The 20601-nt window shown below is 35.7% G+C and overlaps 1 protein-coding gene across 2 annotated transcripts in view; it reads right to left on the reverse strand.

Moving 5' to 3' along the window:
• LOC117988155 (dipeptidase 1-like) overlaps positions 1-20298 on the reverse strand; it is a 29577-nt gene extending 9279 nt beyond the window's left edge. The window contains exon 1 of one of the 2 annotated variants that reach the window (XM_034975272.2): positions 19878-20298. In XM_034975272.2, the coding sequence (XP_034831163.1) occupies positions 19878-20033 (156 nt within the window). In that variant the 5' untranslated portion in view covers positions 20034-20298. Of the gene's footprint in view, positions 1-10791; positions 10877-19877 lie in introns of those variants that run through there. The other variant, XM_069503030.1, reaches the window with a different exon arrangement.
• Positions 20299-20601: the final 303 nt, after the last annotated feature.

Consider the following 20601-nt stretch of genomic DNA (forward strand, 5'->3'; position numbering starts at 1 on the left):
ATTTACTACAGACTGGGCTAATTCTTTCTGTTGAGATGATAAGTTTTCAAAAGAAGTGATGGTATGAATTTGTTCATTATCAATCGCACAAATATTGTAAAATTGAGAAGGTGCCTTAATTAATTCTAAATTATCAAAAATGCCAGGGGCTAACTGAAATGTTTTCCAAAAGTCACAGCCAAAAATAACATCCGCTATTATAGAGGGTACTACAAAAATTTTATTATGTGAGTTACGGAATTATAAGTAATCGGAATAAACATATAACCCATGCAATCAAGTTTGTCTCCATTTGCCACTGAAAATGTGGTATCAATACTGCTATGCAATTTATAACCGAATCTCAAAAAAACCTTGTGCGCCTGGTTACCCAAAATTGACGCGCAAGCACCGGAATCTAGTAAACCTGTAATCTCAAAACCGTCAACAAAAACCTTTAAATGTGGCCTAAAGTCTCGTTTATCCACTGAATACAGAACTGTGTCAGGTAAAAGGGATGTTTTGTTGTTAATGACCAAGTTCTTTACTTGTGTCTCTGCACAGTTCTTACTAATTAGTTTTTTGAATTTTTGTCCGGAGCGGGTTTACTAATCGCCTTTTTACTACAACTTGGACATGTCTTTACTGTAAAGTTCTGACGTCCACACGAAAAACATCTAATAAATTTCGGAACTGTCCTGCAAAATTTAAAGGAATGGTTACCCTTGCCGCACTTGTAACATAGTTGTTTATTTGTTTTCGTAAAATCAGTGCCTTTACTTGTATCAACCTTAGGTGCAGGTGTGACTGAAAGTGTGTTTATCTGTTTTGTCACTTGTTTGTAAGCAAACTCTGAACTTAAAGTTGCCTTACTGTTAGTAGGCTCAGAAAATAAGGCGGAACGCTGCCTCGCAGCCTCTAGTTTGCGACACTTTTCCTTCAACATTGCGACAGACTTAATGTCAACAAGAGCTAATTGTTCTGAGTAAAAAGGGCGAATATTATGTAATAAAATTTGTAACTTTTGTTCTTCGGAAAGTGGTGTTGACAACCTTGAAAACATGCAAAACATTACAGCGAAATAGATAGACACAGGTTCTTCAGAGCCTTGTGTTCTTGCTCGAATTTCACCTAGCAACCTGTAGTCATAATCTACTGCATCAAATTCCTCTAAAAATAAAGTTTTCAATTCTGACCAAGACGAAACTTGACATTTGTTGCCTCTGTACCATAACAATGCTCGGCCTGTAAAAAGATGAAATGCAGAAACAAATAATTTTCCATCTGAAACGCCATAAGATCTTTTATATTCCTCAACGCGTTCGATGAAACTGCGCGTATCACCCTGTCCGTTGAAATTTAACTTCCACTTGGCAACATTTTTATCACCAGTGCAGTCAACGGCGGTACTCTCGGAATCCAGTGATTCGTCGTGAGACGACTCATTGTCAGCATCTAATCTGGAAATCAAACTCTGCAACTTTGTATGTAATTCACTCTTCCTACTTATTAAGCTGAGTTCGGAACACTGTATTCTCAAAATTCTAAAGTGCAAATGTGAAGCTAAAGCTTTAGACCTACAGAGGGCATGTCTATCTTTAGTGTCAGAACACTTTTTTAATAAATCTTCTAAGTCTTGAAGTTTTTTAGTAATAACCCCTAACTCACTTTCAGAAGAGAAATCTGTCTCTAAAATTGATTCAGAAGGAATTTCCTGAATTAATTGTTTTAACTGTTTCTTTAAACCTAGCACTGTAGGTGCTGGAGTTTCGGAACGAATGGATACCTCATAACACAATTCGTCCTTCAAAAGTGAATGAAACTGGGCAAAAGTCTGTTCCATTGTGTTAAGTCAAAACACATTTAACAAAATATCGAGCTTGTGTAACTGTCTATGTTTAGCCTTATACAAATTGGTTAAACACAAACACAAAAGAAGTTATTTAAACTATTAAATATACACAAGCAAAATACACAACAAAACAATATTCTTAAGTCTATCCTAACTATTTTATCAATTATGTTCCTATTCCAAAATATTGTTAATAATACAAGCACATATTATTACTATAGTAAACAAAATATAACAAAATAAAACTTCCCAAAATTGAATAAATGATTGTAAGGTGCAGTATCACCTTTATGAGTACACAGTGTGTTACAACCTTTACAATTACAAAAGTAAACAGGCAACAAAGTTGCAATGAACTCTGACTAGCATATTATCTTTCAAAAAAAAACAAAGAGATTGTGCAATGGTTTGATGACTGTTACTTTACACTTTTAACACATAACCTAAAATACAACAAAATCTGTTTCTAAATGTCACTTTAAACTACCAGCATTCAATTAAACTTAACATGTTTTGTGTGTGAAGTAGCTTTTATCATAACCTTAACACAGCTGTAAACAAAATTTCAACAAAATAATGAAGTATCAAGTCACTGAAAAAAAAATTGTTCATAACTTCATACTTGAACTTAATGTAATCTCTGAATATAGTTTATATATTTAGTTTCACAAGTTGTAACTCTTAGTATTTATAAATGTATGTGTGTAACTAGTTAACAGCACATAGCGTTTCAAAACTTTAATTATACTAAGTTACCGGAATTTTCAAACATAAGATGTACTTACTATTGAAAGCAATACCCAACAACAACTCAGTTAAGCAATGTTTATTACTAAACTGAAGGCAAACATTCACTTATACACCTCCAAGGTAAGTCAAATAACATAATTGAACGGCATAAGCACCATTTATAATGTGTTAATTAAATAAGAAAAAAAACCAATGTTGGACTATACTCAGAAAATTACTTAAACTATCAAACAAAATTTCTAACTCTTAGTTATTATTTAGTTAGTTAACCATAAAAAACAGCTTAGTGCTCTTTGCAATGTGTCACTACTTAGAAAATTGTACAATCAGCGGAGTACATTTCATAAAATTCACAAAATTTCTCAAAATATACTGAAATAACTATATAAAAAAACGTTCGGGCGCCATTTGTAAGGGGTGGTAAATTGGGCGGAATAGAAATATACCCGGATACGGAATAATCTACCACCTTACAAAGATTAGAGGAAAAAAAAATAATTTTACTTACTTGATCTATCTACCTAGTAAAGAATAGAAGCTAGCCGTCGACTCCCTTGTAATGTATATGAGGTGTTATAAATGAAATTTGCTAGATGTTAGGCAAAATTGTTTTTAATGTAACTTTTACCGGGGTCGCTTAATACATAGTGATGGCTAATAATGCTTAGTTATTCTAGCTTAATGCCAAGACTTAATTTAGATACATTAGAATGCCTTAGGTAGATAGTACATAAAATCTATGTTTTAAATTTAAGATGCCATTGGCATGGAATAGACAATGACACAGTAAAATTCATAAAATTGTTTCAAAATAAAAGCTCAGTAGTAAAGACAGGGTTCTTACTGTACACAAACACTAAGAAGGTTCACTAACTGTTCCAGGATACAAACATTTGCTTACTTGTAGGTGCGAAGACTGCAAGGTAGCTGGACGGCATCGGCCAAGATCCAAAACTCCATTTATTTGATTCTTCACAACCGAAATGTTTCATTACCAAGATTTTCACCAAGTCTTATCCATAGAAATTAAGTTGCCAACGTGAATGTGCAAAAGAAATAAATACGAAAGCCGAAAACGCAAACGGAAAACTAAAACGGAAAACTGAAGCTAAACGTAAAACGTAAACGTAAAACGTAAACGTAAACGTAAACGTAAACGTAAACCCTGTAACAAAGAAAAAACAAGATTATAATTTGTGCTGTGTGAAAATTTCGACACGTGGAATTTTCCCGATCAAACACAACTCACCTATTGAACTCCTGGCCACCAATGGTTTTCAGAAGTCCACCCACAACCCATTATCCTCATTTATTTGGGAAGTTAAAATAACTGGAACTGAAAGAAATCATGAGATTAGGATTTTCTCTAACCAAACCGCCATTTTGTCGAATCCACATTACTTGATTTTTCACTCACCATAACTGATGAAACATTGAAAATACGTTAGGATGACTAAAATTTATGACTATTGTATTTTTCCAGGCGAAGCCATGGGCGAAAAGAAGTGAGATTTTCCTGGAACGAAAAAAATTCGTCTTCACATGTTGACTCCAGGAAAATTCTAAATCTCAGCAATCGGTGTTGCCAGACGCAACCCGAGTGTGGCCGCTCTCAGTTAGTTTGATCATAAAGCCAATTCATTTTTGAATATTTGCGGAACCTAAGGATATATTATAAGAACCGTTTTGTTAATGACTTAACAATAAACAAATGATATTATGGTTTTATTTAATTATTTTGTTTTATTTTTACGACAATTGACAACGAAGCAAACGCCATCTATTGTGGCTCGAATGAACTCTGAACATCGACCCACGCGTAGTTCTGCACCTTGATGCTAGGTGGCACCAACATACTTTGAACAAAATAGATTTTAATTAAAAGCGAGACGCCAATTAGTAGTTCAAAATTTACAACGTCACACTTGCTAATAACGGTGAAGGAGAACACCCACAAGAAACCAGCATGCCTGAGAATTTCTCCATAATGTTTTCAACGATGTATAAAATCTGCCAGTCCGCATTTGACTAACCAATGACCATGACCAAATCCTTCTTGTTGTGAACGAACGTTCGTTTTCAACGAATTTTGACAGATTTTCAGTCAACGTAGCGCTAGCGTAGCACCATGCGTAGCACATACTACAAGTATGCTACGATTACGAGGACGTAACGAAAAAAGATAGGAAAAAAGTGTTTGTGTAGATTTGGAAAATATAAGTAGGTACATAGGTATAATACGCGACAGGTCGACATGGCAATCGGGGTGAGGACGCCCCGCACACCCACACAGCTCCCGCGCTGACCCAGTGCGGGATAGCACAGGGGACGTGCCGGTGTGCGGGGCGTCCCCCCGCCTCATACTTCGATTGCAATACCGACCTGTCGCGAACTATACTTGCTTAATATGATCTTAATTATTTTACAACTAAGTTCAATTGGTTTTTTTATTAAAGTTTAATCAAATCTCAATTCAATAACGTAAACCTGGAAACAGATTGATTTTTACGAATAAAACATGAATAATCGAAACCTTCAATTACCATGCAAATTAAGTCTGCCAAAAATTCAATATTTTATAGCCAGCACAAATAATGCCAATCACAATTTGCTTTTCATACAATATTTTTTTGTTACCTGTCTTCTTTAATGAAATGAAAATTCAAAAGTAAACTAAGTAACTTTTAAATATATTTTTTCCATTACAAGCAACTTTAGGTGCAGTTATTCACTACATTACTTGATTGATGTTCTTTACCTACTTAGTCTTAGTACTCACGCATTTAGTCATCGTAAGCCCGACTAGTAGTAGCCCGACTGTGAAAAAGGACCCCAGATGGTTTCGAAACTAGACGGGCTTACGTCGACAAAATCGTCGAATACCCTATACTTATATGGAAATCAATCACGATAGTTTAAATGATAAAATAGTTCTAACTTTAGAGTTTATAGAAGAAGGACTTGATTAACAATAAAATAACAATTAATTACCTTTTAATTCAGACAGTGCTTCATATTATTACGTTTGCAAAAGAGGACTAACATACTATATTAGTGTGTTAGTCATATTTTTGTTTATTTTATGTTTAGCTACATAAGAAGATTATGATAGAGTTCATATTTATCTATCTCTTCCAATTATTTTTTTCCAATTGCATTTTTGACGTTTCGTTGTCAGATGTCAAAGTACTATGTGTACAAGAGGGCACACAAGGGGCACACAATATTATTTTGTATGTAACTGACAGAATCAAAAACGCAAACTTAAAACGGCCGCACAATAGTGATTTCAAACGGTACAAGTCAAATTACCTAAATAAAATATTTTCCAGGTTTCAAAGCTAAAGAAACTAATACAACATTTACTTAGTCCATTACCTAAGTTATTTCACGTTTTCCCGTAAACGTCGGAAACTATTCGCTCGAATGCCACCAATGCCTCTCTTAAATGTATATCTATCTATACTATACACAGAAAGAAGTTTCGGAGGGCGGTTTTTCCTTGATCACTAGGCCCGCGTTCGTTTCGTTCTAATTGCTAACAATAATTTGGTCGGACTTAACGGATTCTGTTACTGACATAAAGTAACAACTATTTAAGGCTGCTTTTGTTTCTGAAAGATATTTTTTCTTCTACTAGCGTTCCACCCTGACTTCGCCCGGGTCGAACAATGATCTAATATTAATATAAATATAGCGTATATCTAATATACATAAAGCCTATATCCATCTGGAATTGTGTAACTTATGGTGAAATAATTATTAAATGTCCATGTTATTTTGTTTTTATACTTATAATATTGTATAGCGTAAAATATAGGAAATTCAGCAACGCATAGTAACTTTCCGTATTCAAAAAATAAAATATAGTAAGTAAATACAAAGTAAATATTGCACACCCGTTTATTAATTCTAGCGTGCAAATACTGTTCCTGAAAATAAGAGACTTGTTTTCACATTTAAAAAAAAACTTTGTCTGCGCTCAGTTACACCTCTACCAGTAACTACCAGCAAAGCTTAAAAAAAGAATGTAGTATTCCGGTTAAGGTACGTTGCAGCAACTTCCAACAATTTGATGAAATCGCAGCTAAGCGCAAAATAATCCAATAGGTATATGTAACAACTTCACTAACTTTTAATTAATTATGATTAAAAAATTTGCTTACTATGAATTCGATACTTAACACGTTGATGCACTCAAAAATTAAATTGAGTTTCCAAAAACACCCCTAAAACAATAGCAATATAATAAAACTAGCTTATTCCCGTGAGGTCATCAAATTTCAAATCCCTATTACCCCTTTTAGGAGCATAGACGTATAAGTTTAGGGGTTGAATTTAAAAAAATCCTATTTAGCGGAAGTCTACGTCATAATAGCTATTTATTTGAATGTCAAATGTCAGCCCGATCCATCCAGTAGTTTTAGCTGTACGTTGATAGATCAGTCAGTCAGTCAGCTTTTCCTTTTATACATGTAGATTGGTCAAAATATTGTTACCGTAAATAAAATTATTAGATCGAGTCACGTGCAGTGACGATGATGCGATGGACGCAAATGCCGCGCCCGCGCCGTTTCATTTTAAAATTCCTTCGTTACGTAGCGTAAGTAGGATGTCCACGCTCTACAGGTGTCCACACACTTATTCATATTATAAAAACCAAAACTAACTTTAATACTTAACTTTGTTAAATAAATAAAAAAACGATTGCACAAGTAAAACAATAAATCTTTCCTGTATTCACCCTGAAAATTTTATGGTAAGTATTTCTCTTGTTCAATATTTGTTTCGGTTCGTTTGTTACGTAATGCCTTTGTCGCATTGTTCATCCGATTGAGTAGAAATTTTTACAGTTTTTACGTGCAATAGGTGGCGCGTGAGTGTCTAAGTAGAAAACAAAAGTGCATTGCAATTTGCAACGCATGCATTCTAGCTGGTAAGTTAATATAATTTATTACTTATACTTAAATTTATTTTATTACTAGGTACTGTATTTTTTAGTATTCCATACTTCAACAACTTCATAATAATTTTAGATTGTTTCACATCAAGGCACTTTTATTATGTTACACTATGTAGTGTATAATATGTAGGTACAAGAATAACGTATGCGCTTACCTAGTTCACTCTGACTTAGATGGGCTTTGGTTTTATATAAACAAAATCGCATCGGAAGAACTACTTATTAGGATAAAAAAATTGTTACGCTCTTAGTTTCAAATATAGATTTGTTTTTTCAAAAATGCAGCTAGCTTGTCCGGTGCCAAGATATGCTCATTTGCTTAAAATAAAAAGACCACTTGAGATTCAGATTGCTATCTTCAATAAGTCAACGGTAAAAGGCAAGCTGAAATTGGCGTTAGTTGCATTTACGTATGTAGTTTACCTAGCTACAAGCACAGAGTATGGTATACTGCGCTACAAGTTTCCCAGCGAACATTCTATGGACTCCAAGATTATTTTTAGGATCTTTCCAAATTTTTTCTTACACATGAATAGGTATTAATAATTGTGGTGGGATATTTATTTTTTATTTCATAATACCTATATCATTTTAACGCATTAATAGACAGATATAAAAATATGAACCGGAAAACCCAAATGTTTCAATACTTAGTCAAATTTAACAGATTAAGAAAAGAAGAAACTCTGGGATGGTCATGTACGAAAATACGAAATATATAAAAAAGCTCCGATGCAATGCAAACAATAAAGATCGTCGGTCGGGTGTACTACGTAAACTTTTCACTTAGTTCTAACAACTGAACATTTACTTTGGCAGCTGTGAAAAAGCTTTTTTCAAACTAAACTAATGCAAAGTGGGTAACAGAATGTGTGTCACCTTGGAGAATTAAGATAAGTAATATTTACGCGCAAAACTTGGAGGCTCGTTGCGGGAGAAGCAGACCAACGGGAAAGTTTTGAAAACACGACAAGGCGATAGAGGGGTGGGCGGGCCTGCATCGATTCCCTGCAAGCTAGACACAGGCCCACGACTGCCTGCCCCCACGGCCGGCATAATGTTGCGTGAAATCTGCGCCCCCATTGTTACCTTACAGCTAGCCAGCCTTCCGCACCGCTCCTTATACAACAGACCTGGATGCTCCATGGACCGAAAGAGCCTTAATGAATGCTATGCTTAATTGAAAACGATTATTTACTTACTATCAAAAGCCTGACTATACAATACACATTTACAAGAAGCTTGTGTTATATTCGAACCAGATATTAAGAAAGGACTGTGGAAAATGCTCTTAACGAAACAAAGGCGTTTCCGTTACCCCATAATATTTACAGCAAATTTCATATCAGCCTTTGATGTCAAAATAATAAAAATAATAAACCGGCCAAGTGCGAGTCAGACTCGCACATCGAGGGTTCCGTGCTAAAGTCGTATTTTTTCGACATTTTGCATGATAAATTAGAAAACTATTATGCATAAAAATAAATAAAAATCTGTACAAGTATTTAAAGCTATTTCATATGATACCCCGCTTGGTATAGTAATTTCTCTTTGAAAGTTGAAAATACAATTATTTGTTCATGAACACATTTTTTTTTCATGATGTAACCACAAATTCATAGTTTCAGGATTTAACGGATCATATTAAATTATACAGATAATCTATTCGAGGAGTAGATCTATTTACATAAATATCTATGATAATCCACCATACTAATATTATGAATGCAAAATCATGTGTATAACTATTTGTTGGTTTGTCTGTCTCTCTGTTACCTACCTTTTCAATTTTGACGAAATTTTGCACAGATGGTGGCGTGCACCCTGAAGACGAACATAGAATTTTCATTCCGGAAAATCAGAGATCCCACGATTTTTTTAAGAACCTATATCCATACAAATAAAGTCGCAGGCATCATCTAGTCTCTTATATTTAGTATAGAGATCATCATCATCATGATCAATCCATCGCCGGCTCACTACAGAGTACGGGTCTTCTCTCAGAGTAAGAATTTGGCCATAGCCTACCGGGCTGGCCATGTGCGGGTTGGTAGACTTCACACACCCTTGAGAACATTATGGAGAACTCTCACCGTTTAAGCAAGTACCTACATTTAATCAATTAAACCGCAAATAACTCCGAAAAGTTAAAGGTCGAACCCCTGACCTCCGATTAGAAGGCGGACGTCCTAACCACTACTAGGCTATCACAATATTAGAGATAGGTGGGATCATTTATCTGGCTACAGCTTTGTGCAATGCTTCGTTTGTAGTAATAGGTCATGTAACTTGTAAGTGTTGTCATTTCGTAAGCTGTTACGTAATGAAGATGTCCCAAGTTAGAACTCTCTAGAGACTCTAGGTGTTAACTCCTAAACTATTTGTGAATATTTTATGTGTTGAGAGCTCAAGCTATGCAGAAACATTAGCACAATTTAGCTGATTTAGGCATGTAGATTAGAGAGGTTACTGTAGTTTACTGTAGAGGTTGCTGTATACTACACGGCCGAAAGTAATGTACATTGGCCTTTAGAAGGAGATAGCAGATTTCTAGAGCATTGTCTCTGTCGTTGAGACTGACAAAACGTCATATACTTAGGTATCAGTGACAGAGACAACAGACGTGTGTCTATCATTCTATCTGCTAGCTTTTCACGTGCCATCTGTTTCACCGATTGTGGCAAAAAGTAGAGCAATAGCTTGCGTGCCGGAAACGGATATAAGTATACGGGCTGCTTTTTATCCAGGAAAAATTAAAAAAGTTCTTAGAGGATTTTCAAAAACCTAAAACCACACAGAGGAATTCGAGAATATCATCTAAATAAGTATACGTAAAATATTTTTGATGATCTTTATACGAGTACATTTCGCATTTATAAAAATGCGAAAATGTGTTTGTTTGTTTGTTTGGCCTTCCTTCACTTCCTAAATAAGCAACCAATCGACTTGATTTTAGGCATAGGGATAGTTGAAAGGTTGAAAGATTAACATAAGCTACTTTTTATCCCGGAAAATCAAAGAGTTCCCACGGGATTCATCAAAAACTAAGTAATAAAGTCCACGCGGACAAAGTCGCGGGCATCAGCTAGTGTTTGATATTTTTTAATTGTTTAATAGGTAAGTAAGCATTATAGGTACTAAATCATCATCTGATAGGTATTTACTTTTTATGTACCTATGTGTGAGCAAAGGAAAAGGGTTAGGTAATACTACAACAATAAAAGTAAAACAAATGGAATCTACTTACTGAGAACGTGTTATTTTCACGGAATCTTGAAAAGATTGAATTGAATTACAAATTTATGCTCGGAGTTTCCTTTCGACCACTCACTAGCAAATTTATCTCAGATTCACCCAAAGGAACAAGCTTTTACGTGGTACCTATATTGTGCTCTCCAAGTTCTACGGACGGCTTTTTTGGCACGGTCTTGTAACTTACTGTTCATAATCACGGCATGATGCCACTTAGCGCAACGTCGAACACAAAAAACCTATCATGTGCGAGTCGGACTCGTACACGAAGGGTTCCGTACATCGATATTTTTCGTGCTATCGTACTTTTTAATTTTTTTAATTTGCATGGCGGCAATTTTAATTTTTTATTATTTGTTGTTACAGCGGCAATAGAAATAACTACACATTCTGTGAAAATTTGCTGAACGCCTGCTAACAGACGGATGGACGAACGGATGGACGGACGGACGGACAGCGGAGGCTAATCCACACGGACGACGTCGCTAATCAAGCTTTCCCGATTATTATTATTTTAAATATTTTAATGTACAGAATACGTTCAGTAAATTATAAGTTGCGATTTAATATTTTTTTAAGATAAGAAATTATCTAAGTACTAAGAATATGATCAAAAGGGCTTTTGCCACCATAGATATTCCTTCGCTCATTGAGCCGGCAGCGATTAGTCGGGATGATGGCAAGAAACCTGATGGATTGACGCTGGTTTCCTGGGAATGGGGACGGACTCTAATGTGGGCAACTTGAGTTCACACATTGGCCCTGTGTTATATCAGTTAGACAGCATCAAGTCCGGCAGCCGCATCAGAAATGACTGAAAACGGCAAGCGGCGCAAGTATGCCTCTCTTATCGAGAGTTACATTTTTGTTCCGTTTACCGTGGAGACCCTGGCGCCATGGAGTCTTAGTGCTAAAAAAAATTACGAGACATTTCACCGCGATTAATAGTCTCATCTGGTGATAGAAAGGCTGGCTTATTTTTTGCGCAACGGATCAGCCTGGCTGTCCAGCGCGGCAATGTAGCCAGTATTCTTGTCACCATTCCACGCGGGAATGATTTGTATAGTAATTAGCAGATAAGGCTAGCTTTAAGTTTTATTGTAATAAAAAAACTAAGCACTTTTACTGAGAATATTTGTGCAAAATACCCAATGATAAATTACCTTAGGTATAAATTAGGATACATTAATATAAATTACCATTTTTCATAACGATAGAGAGACTACAATATTTTTAAAGTTACGTAAAGCTTTTTAGGTGAACGCATTTTTCAAAAGTAGGTCATCTTTAAAATTAGATGGGCTACCTTAATGAAGCATACGGGGGCGGCTCTATAATCATGAGCACCACAAAGATATTATTTTTGTAACAACACAGCAATATTACATACTAGCTGATGCCCGCGACTTCGTACGCGTGGATTAAGGTTTTTAAAAATCCTGTGGAAACTCTCAAATTTTCCGGGATAAAATAAGTAACCTATGTCCTTCCCCGGGTTGCAAGCTACCTCTGTACCAAATTTCGTCAAAATCGGTTGAACGGTTGAGCCGTGAAAAGCTAGCAGACAGACAGACAGACACACTTTCGCATTTATAATATTAGTATGGATGAACAAATTGACAAAATAACATTTGAAAATCTGCATTATGTACACCGACCTCTACGAATACAAGTACCTACGCTGGACTACATATCCGCGTGGACTACACAAATTTCAAACCCCTATTTTACCCCCTTAGGGTTCAAATTTTCAAAAATCTTTTTTTTCATCTTAGCAGATGACTACGTCATAATAGCATGCTAAATTTCAGCCCGATCCGTCCAGTAGTTAGAAATTACCACGTCTTGACTGGTGTCAGAGGCATTTTTAAGCGATTGAGTGATATTCTGAAGTAAGTAAAGTAAAGTATTTTTGAATCCTCCATATCTTTTCTCACGGGCACGACTACTTATTAATTATTATTTTCCTACTCATATTTAACCCAAAAAGGAAACAACAACTAAAACAAATTAACAAAAACGAAACAAAATGTGTGAATTTGCAATTATTCAAAACACGATACGCGTACTCTACCGACAGTTTTGTCAACGGTACTGGTTGTTCGACACGTCAGTCTAGTGCTGACATCATTAAAATGGCGGCCACGCGCATTAGTAATTTGCGGGACTTAAATACCGTGCAAAATGTCGAAAAAATACGACTGTAGTGCGGAATCCTCGTCCAGGTGCGCGTGTCTGAATCGCACTTGGCCGGTTTTTTTACTTTAGGTGGCATTGCAACGCATGCCGGGTACAGATAGTATATACACGTTAAGGGGTTATAGTACAGGACATTAGCTATCAAACGACCCCTAAAGTGCTTATGCAAAAGTGTATCGTTTTCGAGTTATTCATTTTTTTATTTTTTTTTTAGGTAAAGGGGTGTTTGTCAATTTAAAAATTAGTAAACAAAAGAAACAATGTATTTCATCAGATTTTTTTTTATTTCTTGCTAGTGCATATCCTTGTTAATAATAAACAGTTATAAAACAAGAAAAATCTTCAAGCATTTTAAAAGTACAGCCCAAAAACTGTAAAAGTTTTCGATTTTTAAATTTAATACTTTGAATATCTTGCAAATTTTCTGTGAAAATTACTATGGCACTTATCCTGCGGATTATTTTAAAAACATCTACGTTTCGTTGGCTATCCATTGGTATGAAAAGATTACAAAAAAAATCATAAAATCAAGAAAAAATTACACAACAAAGAGACCAGGTAGAAAATTCTAACAAATGCTATTGCCAAAGAATTAAATCAGAATCAATTTAAAAACGAGTTTAATGCAAAATGGTTAAAGATTATTTTTCAATGAGGTCAAAAGGTAATATAAAATCAGTCAAGTGCGAGTCGGGCTCGCACACAAAGGGTTCCGTACCATCGTACAAGAAATAACACTTTTTAATTTTTTTTAATTTTTACGGCGGCCATTTTGTAATTTTTAGTATTTGTTATTATAGCGGCAATAAAAATACACATTCTGTACAAACTTCAAGTCTCTACCTATTAGGGTTCACGAGATACAGTCCACTGACAGACAAACGGACGGCCGGACAGACGGACGGACGGTCGGACGAACATGACATTTTCACGGAATGTGTATTTCTTTTGCCGCTATAATAACAAATACTAAAAATTACAAAATGGCCGCCATGAAAAAAAAAAAAAAAAAAAAAGTGTTATTTCTTGTACGATGGTACGGAACCCTTCGTGTGCGAGCCCAACTCGCACTTGACTGATTTTATTTTACCTTTTGACCCCATTGAAAAATAATCTTTAACGATTTTGCATTAAACTCGTTTTTACATTGATTCTGATTTAATTCTTTGGCAATAGCATTTGTTAAAATTTTCTACCTGGTCTCTTTGTTGTGTTATTTTTTCTTGATTTTATGGTTTTTTTGTAATCTTTTTGTACCAATGGATAGCCAACGAAACCTAGATGTTTTTAAAATAATCCGCAGTATAAGTGCTATAGTAATTTTTACAAAAAAAATTGCAAGTTATTCAAAGTATTAAATTTAAAAATCGAAAACTTTTACAGTTTTTGGGCTGTAATTTTAAAATGCTTGAAGATTTTTCTTGTTTTATAACTGTTTATTATTAACAAGGATATGCACTAGCAAGAAATAAAAAAGAATCTGATGAAATACATTGTTTCTTTTTTTTACTAATTTTTAAAGTGACAAACACCCCTTTACCTAAAAAAAAATAAAAAAATGTATAACTCGAAAACGATACACTTTCGCATAAGCGTTTTAGGGGTCGTTTGATAGCTAATGTCCTGTACTATAACCCCCTAACGGGATCGTGTCCTCTTTTCCTGTAACCCTGTATATAGTAAGTACATGTTCTTTCTTTATACCTACTTCATAGCACGATGAGATGACACAATAAAGAAAAACAAAACTGGGCAGAATAAAAGCAGTAGGTATTTTCTATTCATCTTGTGTCTTTGTATATAAAAACTTTATTATGATTTTTAATCTCGAGTTCAATATATATAGGCCAAGAAGTTTTTTTCTTGTTGTATTTTACGCTATAATTGTTGAGACTCGTGAATCGGAACACCGCAATGTCTTCTTTTGTTACAAGAATATAGTAGGTACGTACTAAGATAGACGTAGAATTTTTGCTGGAACAAGTACATCTTTCTTTCACTCATCTAAATCTAAATATACATATAAAAGCGAAATACCACTCATTCACTCACTCACTCACTGACTGACTAATCACGAAATCTCAGGAACTATAAAGCCTACAAACGTGTAATTTGAAAGGTAGGTTTTTCTAGGCTGTATCAGATAAGAAACGGTTTCAAAACCGTTTCTTAGCTGATTCCCTCCCCTAAGGGTGTGAAAGGGGGGGTCGAAGGTTGTATGAAAGTCCTATGTTTTTAAGTTAGAGACATGAAAATCGACATTTAGGTTATTAGCTTTAAATAATAAAAATCTGTATATAAGTATATACAGATTATATATCATATTTTTCGGAACCCTCGATACGCGAGTCTGACTCGAAATTGGCCGGTTTTTTTAATCATAATTATCATAAATTTATATTTTAATCATAAATAACGATATTTTTCCTAAGAACCACAAATTGTTACTCTTGAAAATTTTAAGTTTTAAAAGTTTATTCAGTCTTTACTCTGCGTATATTGTGGGAACTTAACGGTATCTTGACTTCCCTTTTGTGCGATTATCTTTTGCTAAACACATAAATGTGATGTCTTTAGGAGATTCTCTACGATTTCAGTGTCTTTGATCCAGAAATCCTAGTGTCTTTCAGTTTGTTGATCCAGAAATCTTAGTGAGCAACACAGCTAATTATAAAACTAATGAAAACCTGCTTATGATTATATTGGTTTCTAGATTTATTTATGCAATACAAACTAAGATTTTTTTCTTAATTCGAACAATACATTATTATGCTGGTTCTTCTCGGTAGGAACGCCATTCCGAACCAGTGGTAAATTAACACTTGTAAAAGTTTACTTGAATAAAAATAATTCACTTCTATTCTATATATATATATTATATCTACTTAGTATATTGTTGATCTTAGAATCAGTAAAACTTTTATCAGCGTAACTTTGTTCATTCAATTGCAAAGAAGAAACTCGATTCATTTAACTGTTATCCGTGAAAGTTTTATCTTGCTGGGAGACAATGATGTATCTATATATCTACCTTGCCCCTCTTCCTTTCTTTGTAAAAAATCTCTAAATAGAAAAATTTCCCCCATGGAAGTAACATACCGTGTCTTCTTATTTTTTATATTAAATACTTAGATAATTAGAATTAGTTTGAGTTAAAGAATTAAGTAGATTTCTGACATTACTAAATTATATAAACCATAAAGGCGTCCTAAAGAATGGGAACTGCTCTATATAGCAACAGCCTCCTAGAACTTAGATTGCATCATCACTTACCACCAAGTGAGATTGTAACTTGTATCCGAATAAAATAAAAAAGTTGATCTTTTTTTTATTTTCTAACAGGTAAAATAACCGAACACATTCTAACGAAGATATCTAAAAAAATCAAAATTTGTTACTTAATCAAATTGTCGTATATTAAGTAAGAAAAGTAATTATATAATATTAAAGGTTTTTTAGGTTGAAAAAAGTACTTAAGCATTATTGAATGACTAATAATCCCCTTTTCCTTCCTCGAAAGTCTGCGTAAGGGAGGTATGTAGTACGAACTAACGGATTTCATTCCGCCCTTTTATCGTTTAACAGTTTGAATTTTGAACTAAGTATGTATAGAGAGAAAGAGAAAGTTACGGGTTGTGGCTACGAGGTCTACTCAGAGACTCTAGCTCTATTTCTTGCAAATTGTAATTTTTTCTACTTACTTACTTTTATGTTATGACCAAGTTTGCCGTTGACCGTTTTATTTATGATCATTGCGATCAAGATTGTTTCTTTAGATATTATGAGCGCTTCAATCACCAAAAATCACAAAAATGGAAAAAAGCAGTTTCCGATAATCGGATCCAATAGCAGATATGAAATGAAATGAGAAATTTTTGTTTACCCAAATGCGTATAGACATACCTACTGTAATATTTGAATATTTCGCAGTTTATACCTGATAATAGATACCTACTACGTACAAATTGTGTCATGTTGTCGCTATAATTCATTTCCATCCCTTTTACCTGGCTGGCACTGACTGACAAAAAAATCAGTCTAAAATACGGGATTGATTTTTGAGGTTTTGTATTGGCTGGATAGTTAAAAAACGTTATGTACGATTGTAGGTCGTGATGTGTTGACAAAGTTTGTTTATATTGTTAAAAACTTGTTTACGTATTTGGGGAAAATATTATGGTTTGAAATGATGAATTACTTAATTGAGATTTTATTTTCAAACAATTCTCATACATCATTTTAAGTATAGATTAGTTATTGCTTTCTCTGTAGAGACTAAACATTTCATTACAATAATTAAAAAATCTACAAAACTTTTGAGTAGTCTCTACAGGGTAACCAATTTGCCTTTAAATAAGCATTTGTTTACCTGGCAAGAAAAATTACTATGGTTTGATTTCCGTTGAGATATGTAGAAATTAGCTTTTTCATCTGTGTTTTCGTTGTTATAAAGTAAAATTTTGAAAGTTCGTTGAAAATACTGTGTAAAGTAATCTTTACCTTTACAAATCCTAGAGTGGAAAAATATTTCGATCTTCAAAGAAAATTCTAAATTGTACCGGTACTTAAGAACGCAGTGGTTTCTGTTGAGGATTTCTTGAAAGCTCTCATTATTATTATAATACTTAGGTACTTACCTACAAGAAACAAAAATGTTTTAACGGAACTCGACTCTACCGAGAATAAAATATCGAGACATTTTGAGTACGAATTGTATTGTCGAACTAGCTTATTCCCGCGACTTCGTCCGCGCGGGCTACACAAATTACAAACCTTTACTTTACCCCCTTAGGGGTTGAATTTTCAAAAATCCTTGCTTAGCGGATGTCTACGTCATAATAGCTATCCGCGTGCCAAATTTCAGCTCGATACGTCCAGTAGTTTGAGCTGTGCTTTGATAGATCAGTCAGTCAGTCAGTAAGTCAGTCAGCTTTTCCTTTGTATAGATATGGTATAGATACATGTAGGTAAGTAAAAATTTTTTTTTCAAAAAATACATCATCATCAACCTATCGCCACCTTACTACTGAGAACGGGTCTCCTTTCTCTCTCTCTCTCTCTCACACACACACACATTAGCCCTACGTCATATCAGGGAGACAGCATGAAGACCAGGAGCTGCAGCAGAAATCGTTGAAACCGGTAAGCGGCGCAAGTATGACTTTCTTATCGGGTGTTTATCTTATTTTTGTTCCGTTTGCCGTGGAGACCCTAGAGCCATGTAGTCTTAGTGCTAAAACTTTTTAATGGGACTCATCTGGTGAGAGGACTGGCTCAATTTTGGCGCAAAGGATCACTTGGCTGTCTAGTGCGGAATTTATGCAGCCAGTATTATCGGCACCGTTCCACACGGGCAGTACAGTACAGTACAGTACAGGGTATACAGTAATTAGATAGGACATACATATAAAACAACATATATAAACAACATATAGGACATAAATTAAAAATCCTGTGGAAACTCTTAAATTTTCCGGGATAAAAAGTAGCCTATGTCCTTCCCCGGTTGCAAGCTACCTCTGTACCAAATTTCGTCGAAATCGGTTGAAAGGTTGAGCCGTGAAAAGCTAGCAGACAGACAGACAGACAGACACACTTTCGCATTTATAATATTAGTAAGGATAAGTGGGGCATATTATTATTTTTATTTTATTTAGCGTCTATTGCGTTTTTAATAATACCATTATGGAGATTAGAGGTAAAGTGCTGTTAAAACTCTAATTAGAAAGTATGAAAAATATTTTAAATATCCTAAATGAACGTACTTAGTATAACGTACTAAGATATATAAAATGTTGATGTAATACGCGCATCAGTGTGTTTATGTTTATTTTGATGCCTTCATATTATACGACCCCTCAATCTTCACAGCCTGGCTATTACTAAACAAACAAACACGAGACTCTCTGCCCTTCGATATACATTCTCGCCATGTTCCTAATTTTACTGTTACTGTTCTTCGACCTATTTTCTAAAATACGACGATTTACCTTTCTGAAATATTTCAACATTTTAGGTCAACAACTATCTACCCCAAGTATTATTATGTATATTATTATGTTGTAGTGTAGTATTACTATTGTGTAATATAAGGCAAGAGTATAGATTTGGGTTTTATGAGCGCCTATTTATTAACATCTTTATGAGGAGCATTGTTATGCGCATGAAAACAATGTTTATAGGAAGTTAAAGACTTCCTTGTGAGTAAGTACCTAATAATTAACTTTAGCTGATTAGTAACAAAAATATTTAATTTAACCTTTTCAATGTACTTATTCTGCCTATGGCAACTAATATTTATCGCAAAATAAACAAATGATTCTATCATTGCGCAAGCGGACTAATATGTTAGGGATGCTGGGAAATATGACTCATTCGTCAAAGTCCTTAACCTAGTGAGGAATTTGCACATCTCTGTAACTGCAGAGCTTTATTGCATTCGAAATGTAATGCTCGTTTTAATTAAAAAGTTACTGTTACGATGAGAGAAAAACCATTAGTCGCCTTGAATTGGATTTACCTACAATTTTAAGTATTAGGTACAGTTCTTTACAGTTTTATGCTTTAATTTTAAAAAAAAACTATGAAGTTAATGTTTGTAATTGTAACAATTAAATAAAAAGATTGTAATGATTTAACTAAACTGGTAATTAATTTAAAATAACGGCGATTAACAAAACAAAAAACTAGGAATAAAAATATACAAATGGCTGTAGTAGTATGTCAATAATTTTAATAAAACACTTACATACAATTAACTGATATTCATGATACGACACTATGGATGACATGTGAGCACTACAAACAGATCAGCGTGGAGGAGACCCCTAGCGGGCCGCGATAGCATGCGGGTATGAGAGGGCGCGAATATTCGACACGTACGTGGGCATGCGGAGACGTGATAGCCCGGCACAGGCAAGCATGAGCCGGTGCCACCTGGTAGTCCATGTAGTTCCCGTAGCCCATGTGGTCGCAGGTGCACGCGCAGTTTTCGATGTGCCTCCGGAGCTCGAGTTCGATCTCCCAGGGCGGCTCCATGAGCGCGAGCAGGCGGGCGGGCGCGCGCCGCGGCGTGCCCGCGCCTCCGCGCGCTGCTACTGCGACCGGGGCCCGTGCGCGGGCCGCACCTGCGCGGAGCCACCTGCCGCCCCGCCCCCCGCACGGCTCGCCTCACCATGCAGCTCGGCGACTCAACGCAGCGGAGCGGCCGGCGGCGGCGCGGAGCTCTCGGCGGGCCCGGGTCGCTCCGGCCGCGGCGGGCGCAGCTGACCGCACGACGACGCGCATAGCGAGGTGGCCGGCAGCCGGCCGGGTAATGCCGCGGCCGCGAGCCGGCCGAGCGCCCGGGCGGCCCGGCCGCGCCCGGCGCCCCGAGCTCCACCGTGACAGCCTGCTGCCGCCCACCGCACGCCGCGCCGTGTCTCCTCCGCTCCCTGCACACCCTGCACACCCTGCAACGCCGACCACCGGAGAAAATCTTCAGATCCTCACTAAATTTACGATTTGCAGGTAGATAGAGCAAATGCATCGTGTCTCAAATCAAAAAGAAAGACATAATTTTTTGGAAAACACTGTTGAATATATGGGCACCGTGCAGTACTTTGCT

The sequence above is a fragment of the Maniola hyperantus genome, chromosome 14, assembly GCF_902806685.2.
Source record: "Maniola hyperantus chromosome 14, iAphHyp1.2, whole genome shotgun sequence".
NCBI classification, from domain to species: domain Eukaryota; kingdom Metazoa; phylum Arthropoda; class Insecta; order Lepidoptera; family Nymphalidae; genus Maniola; species Maniola hyperantus.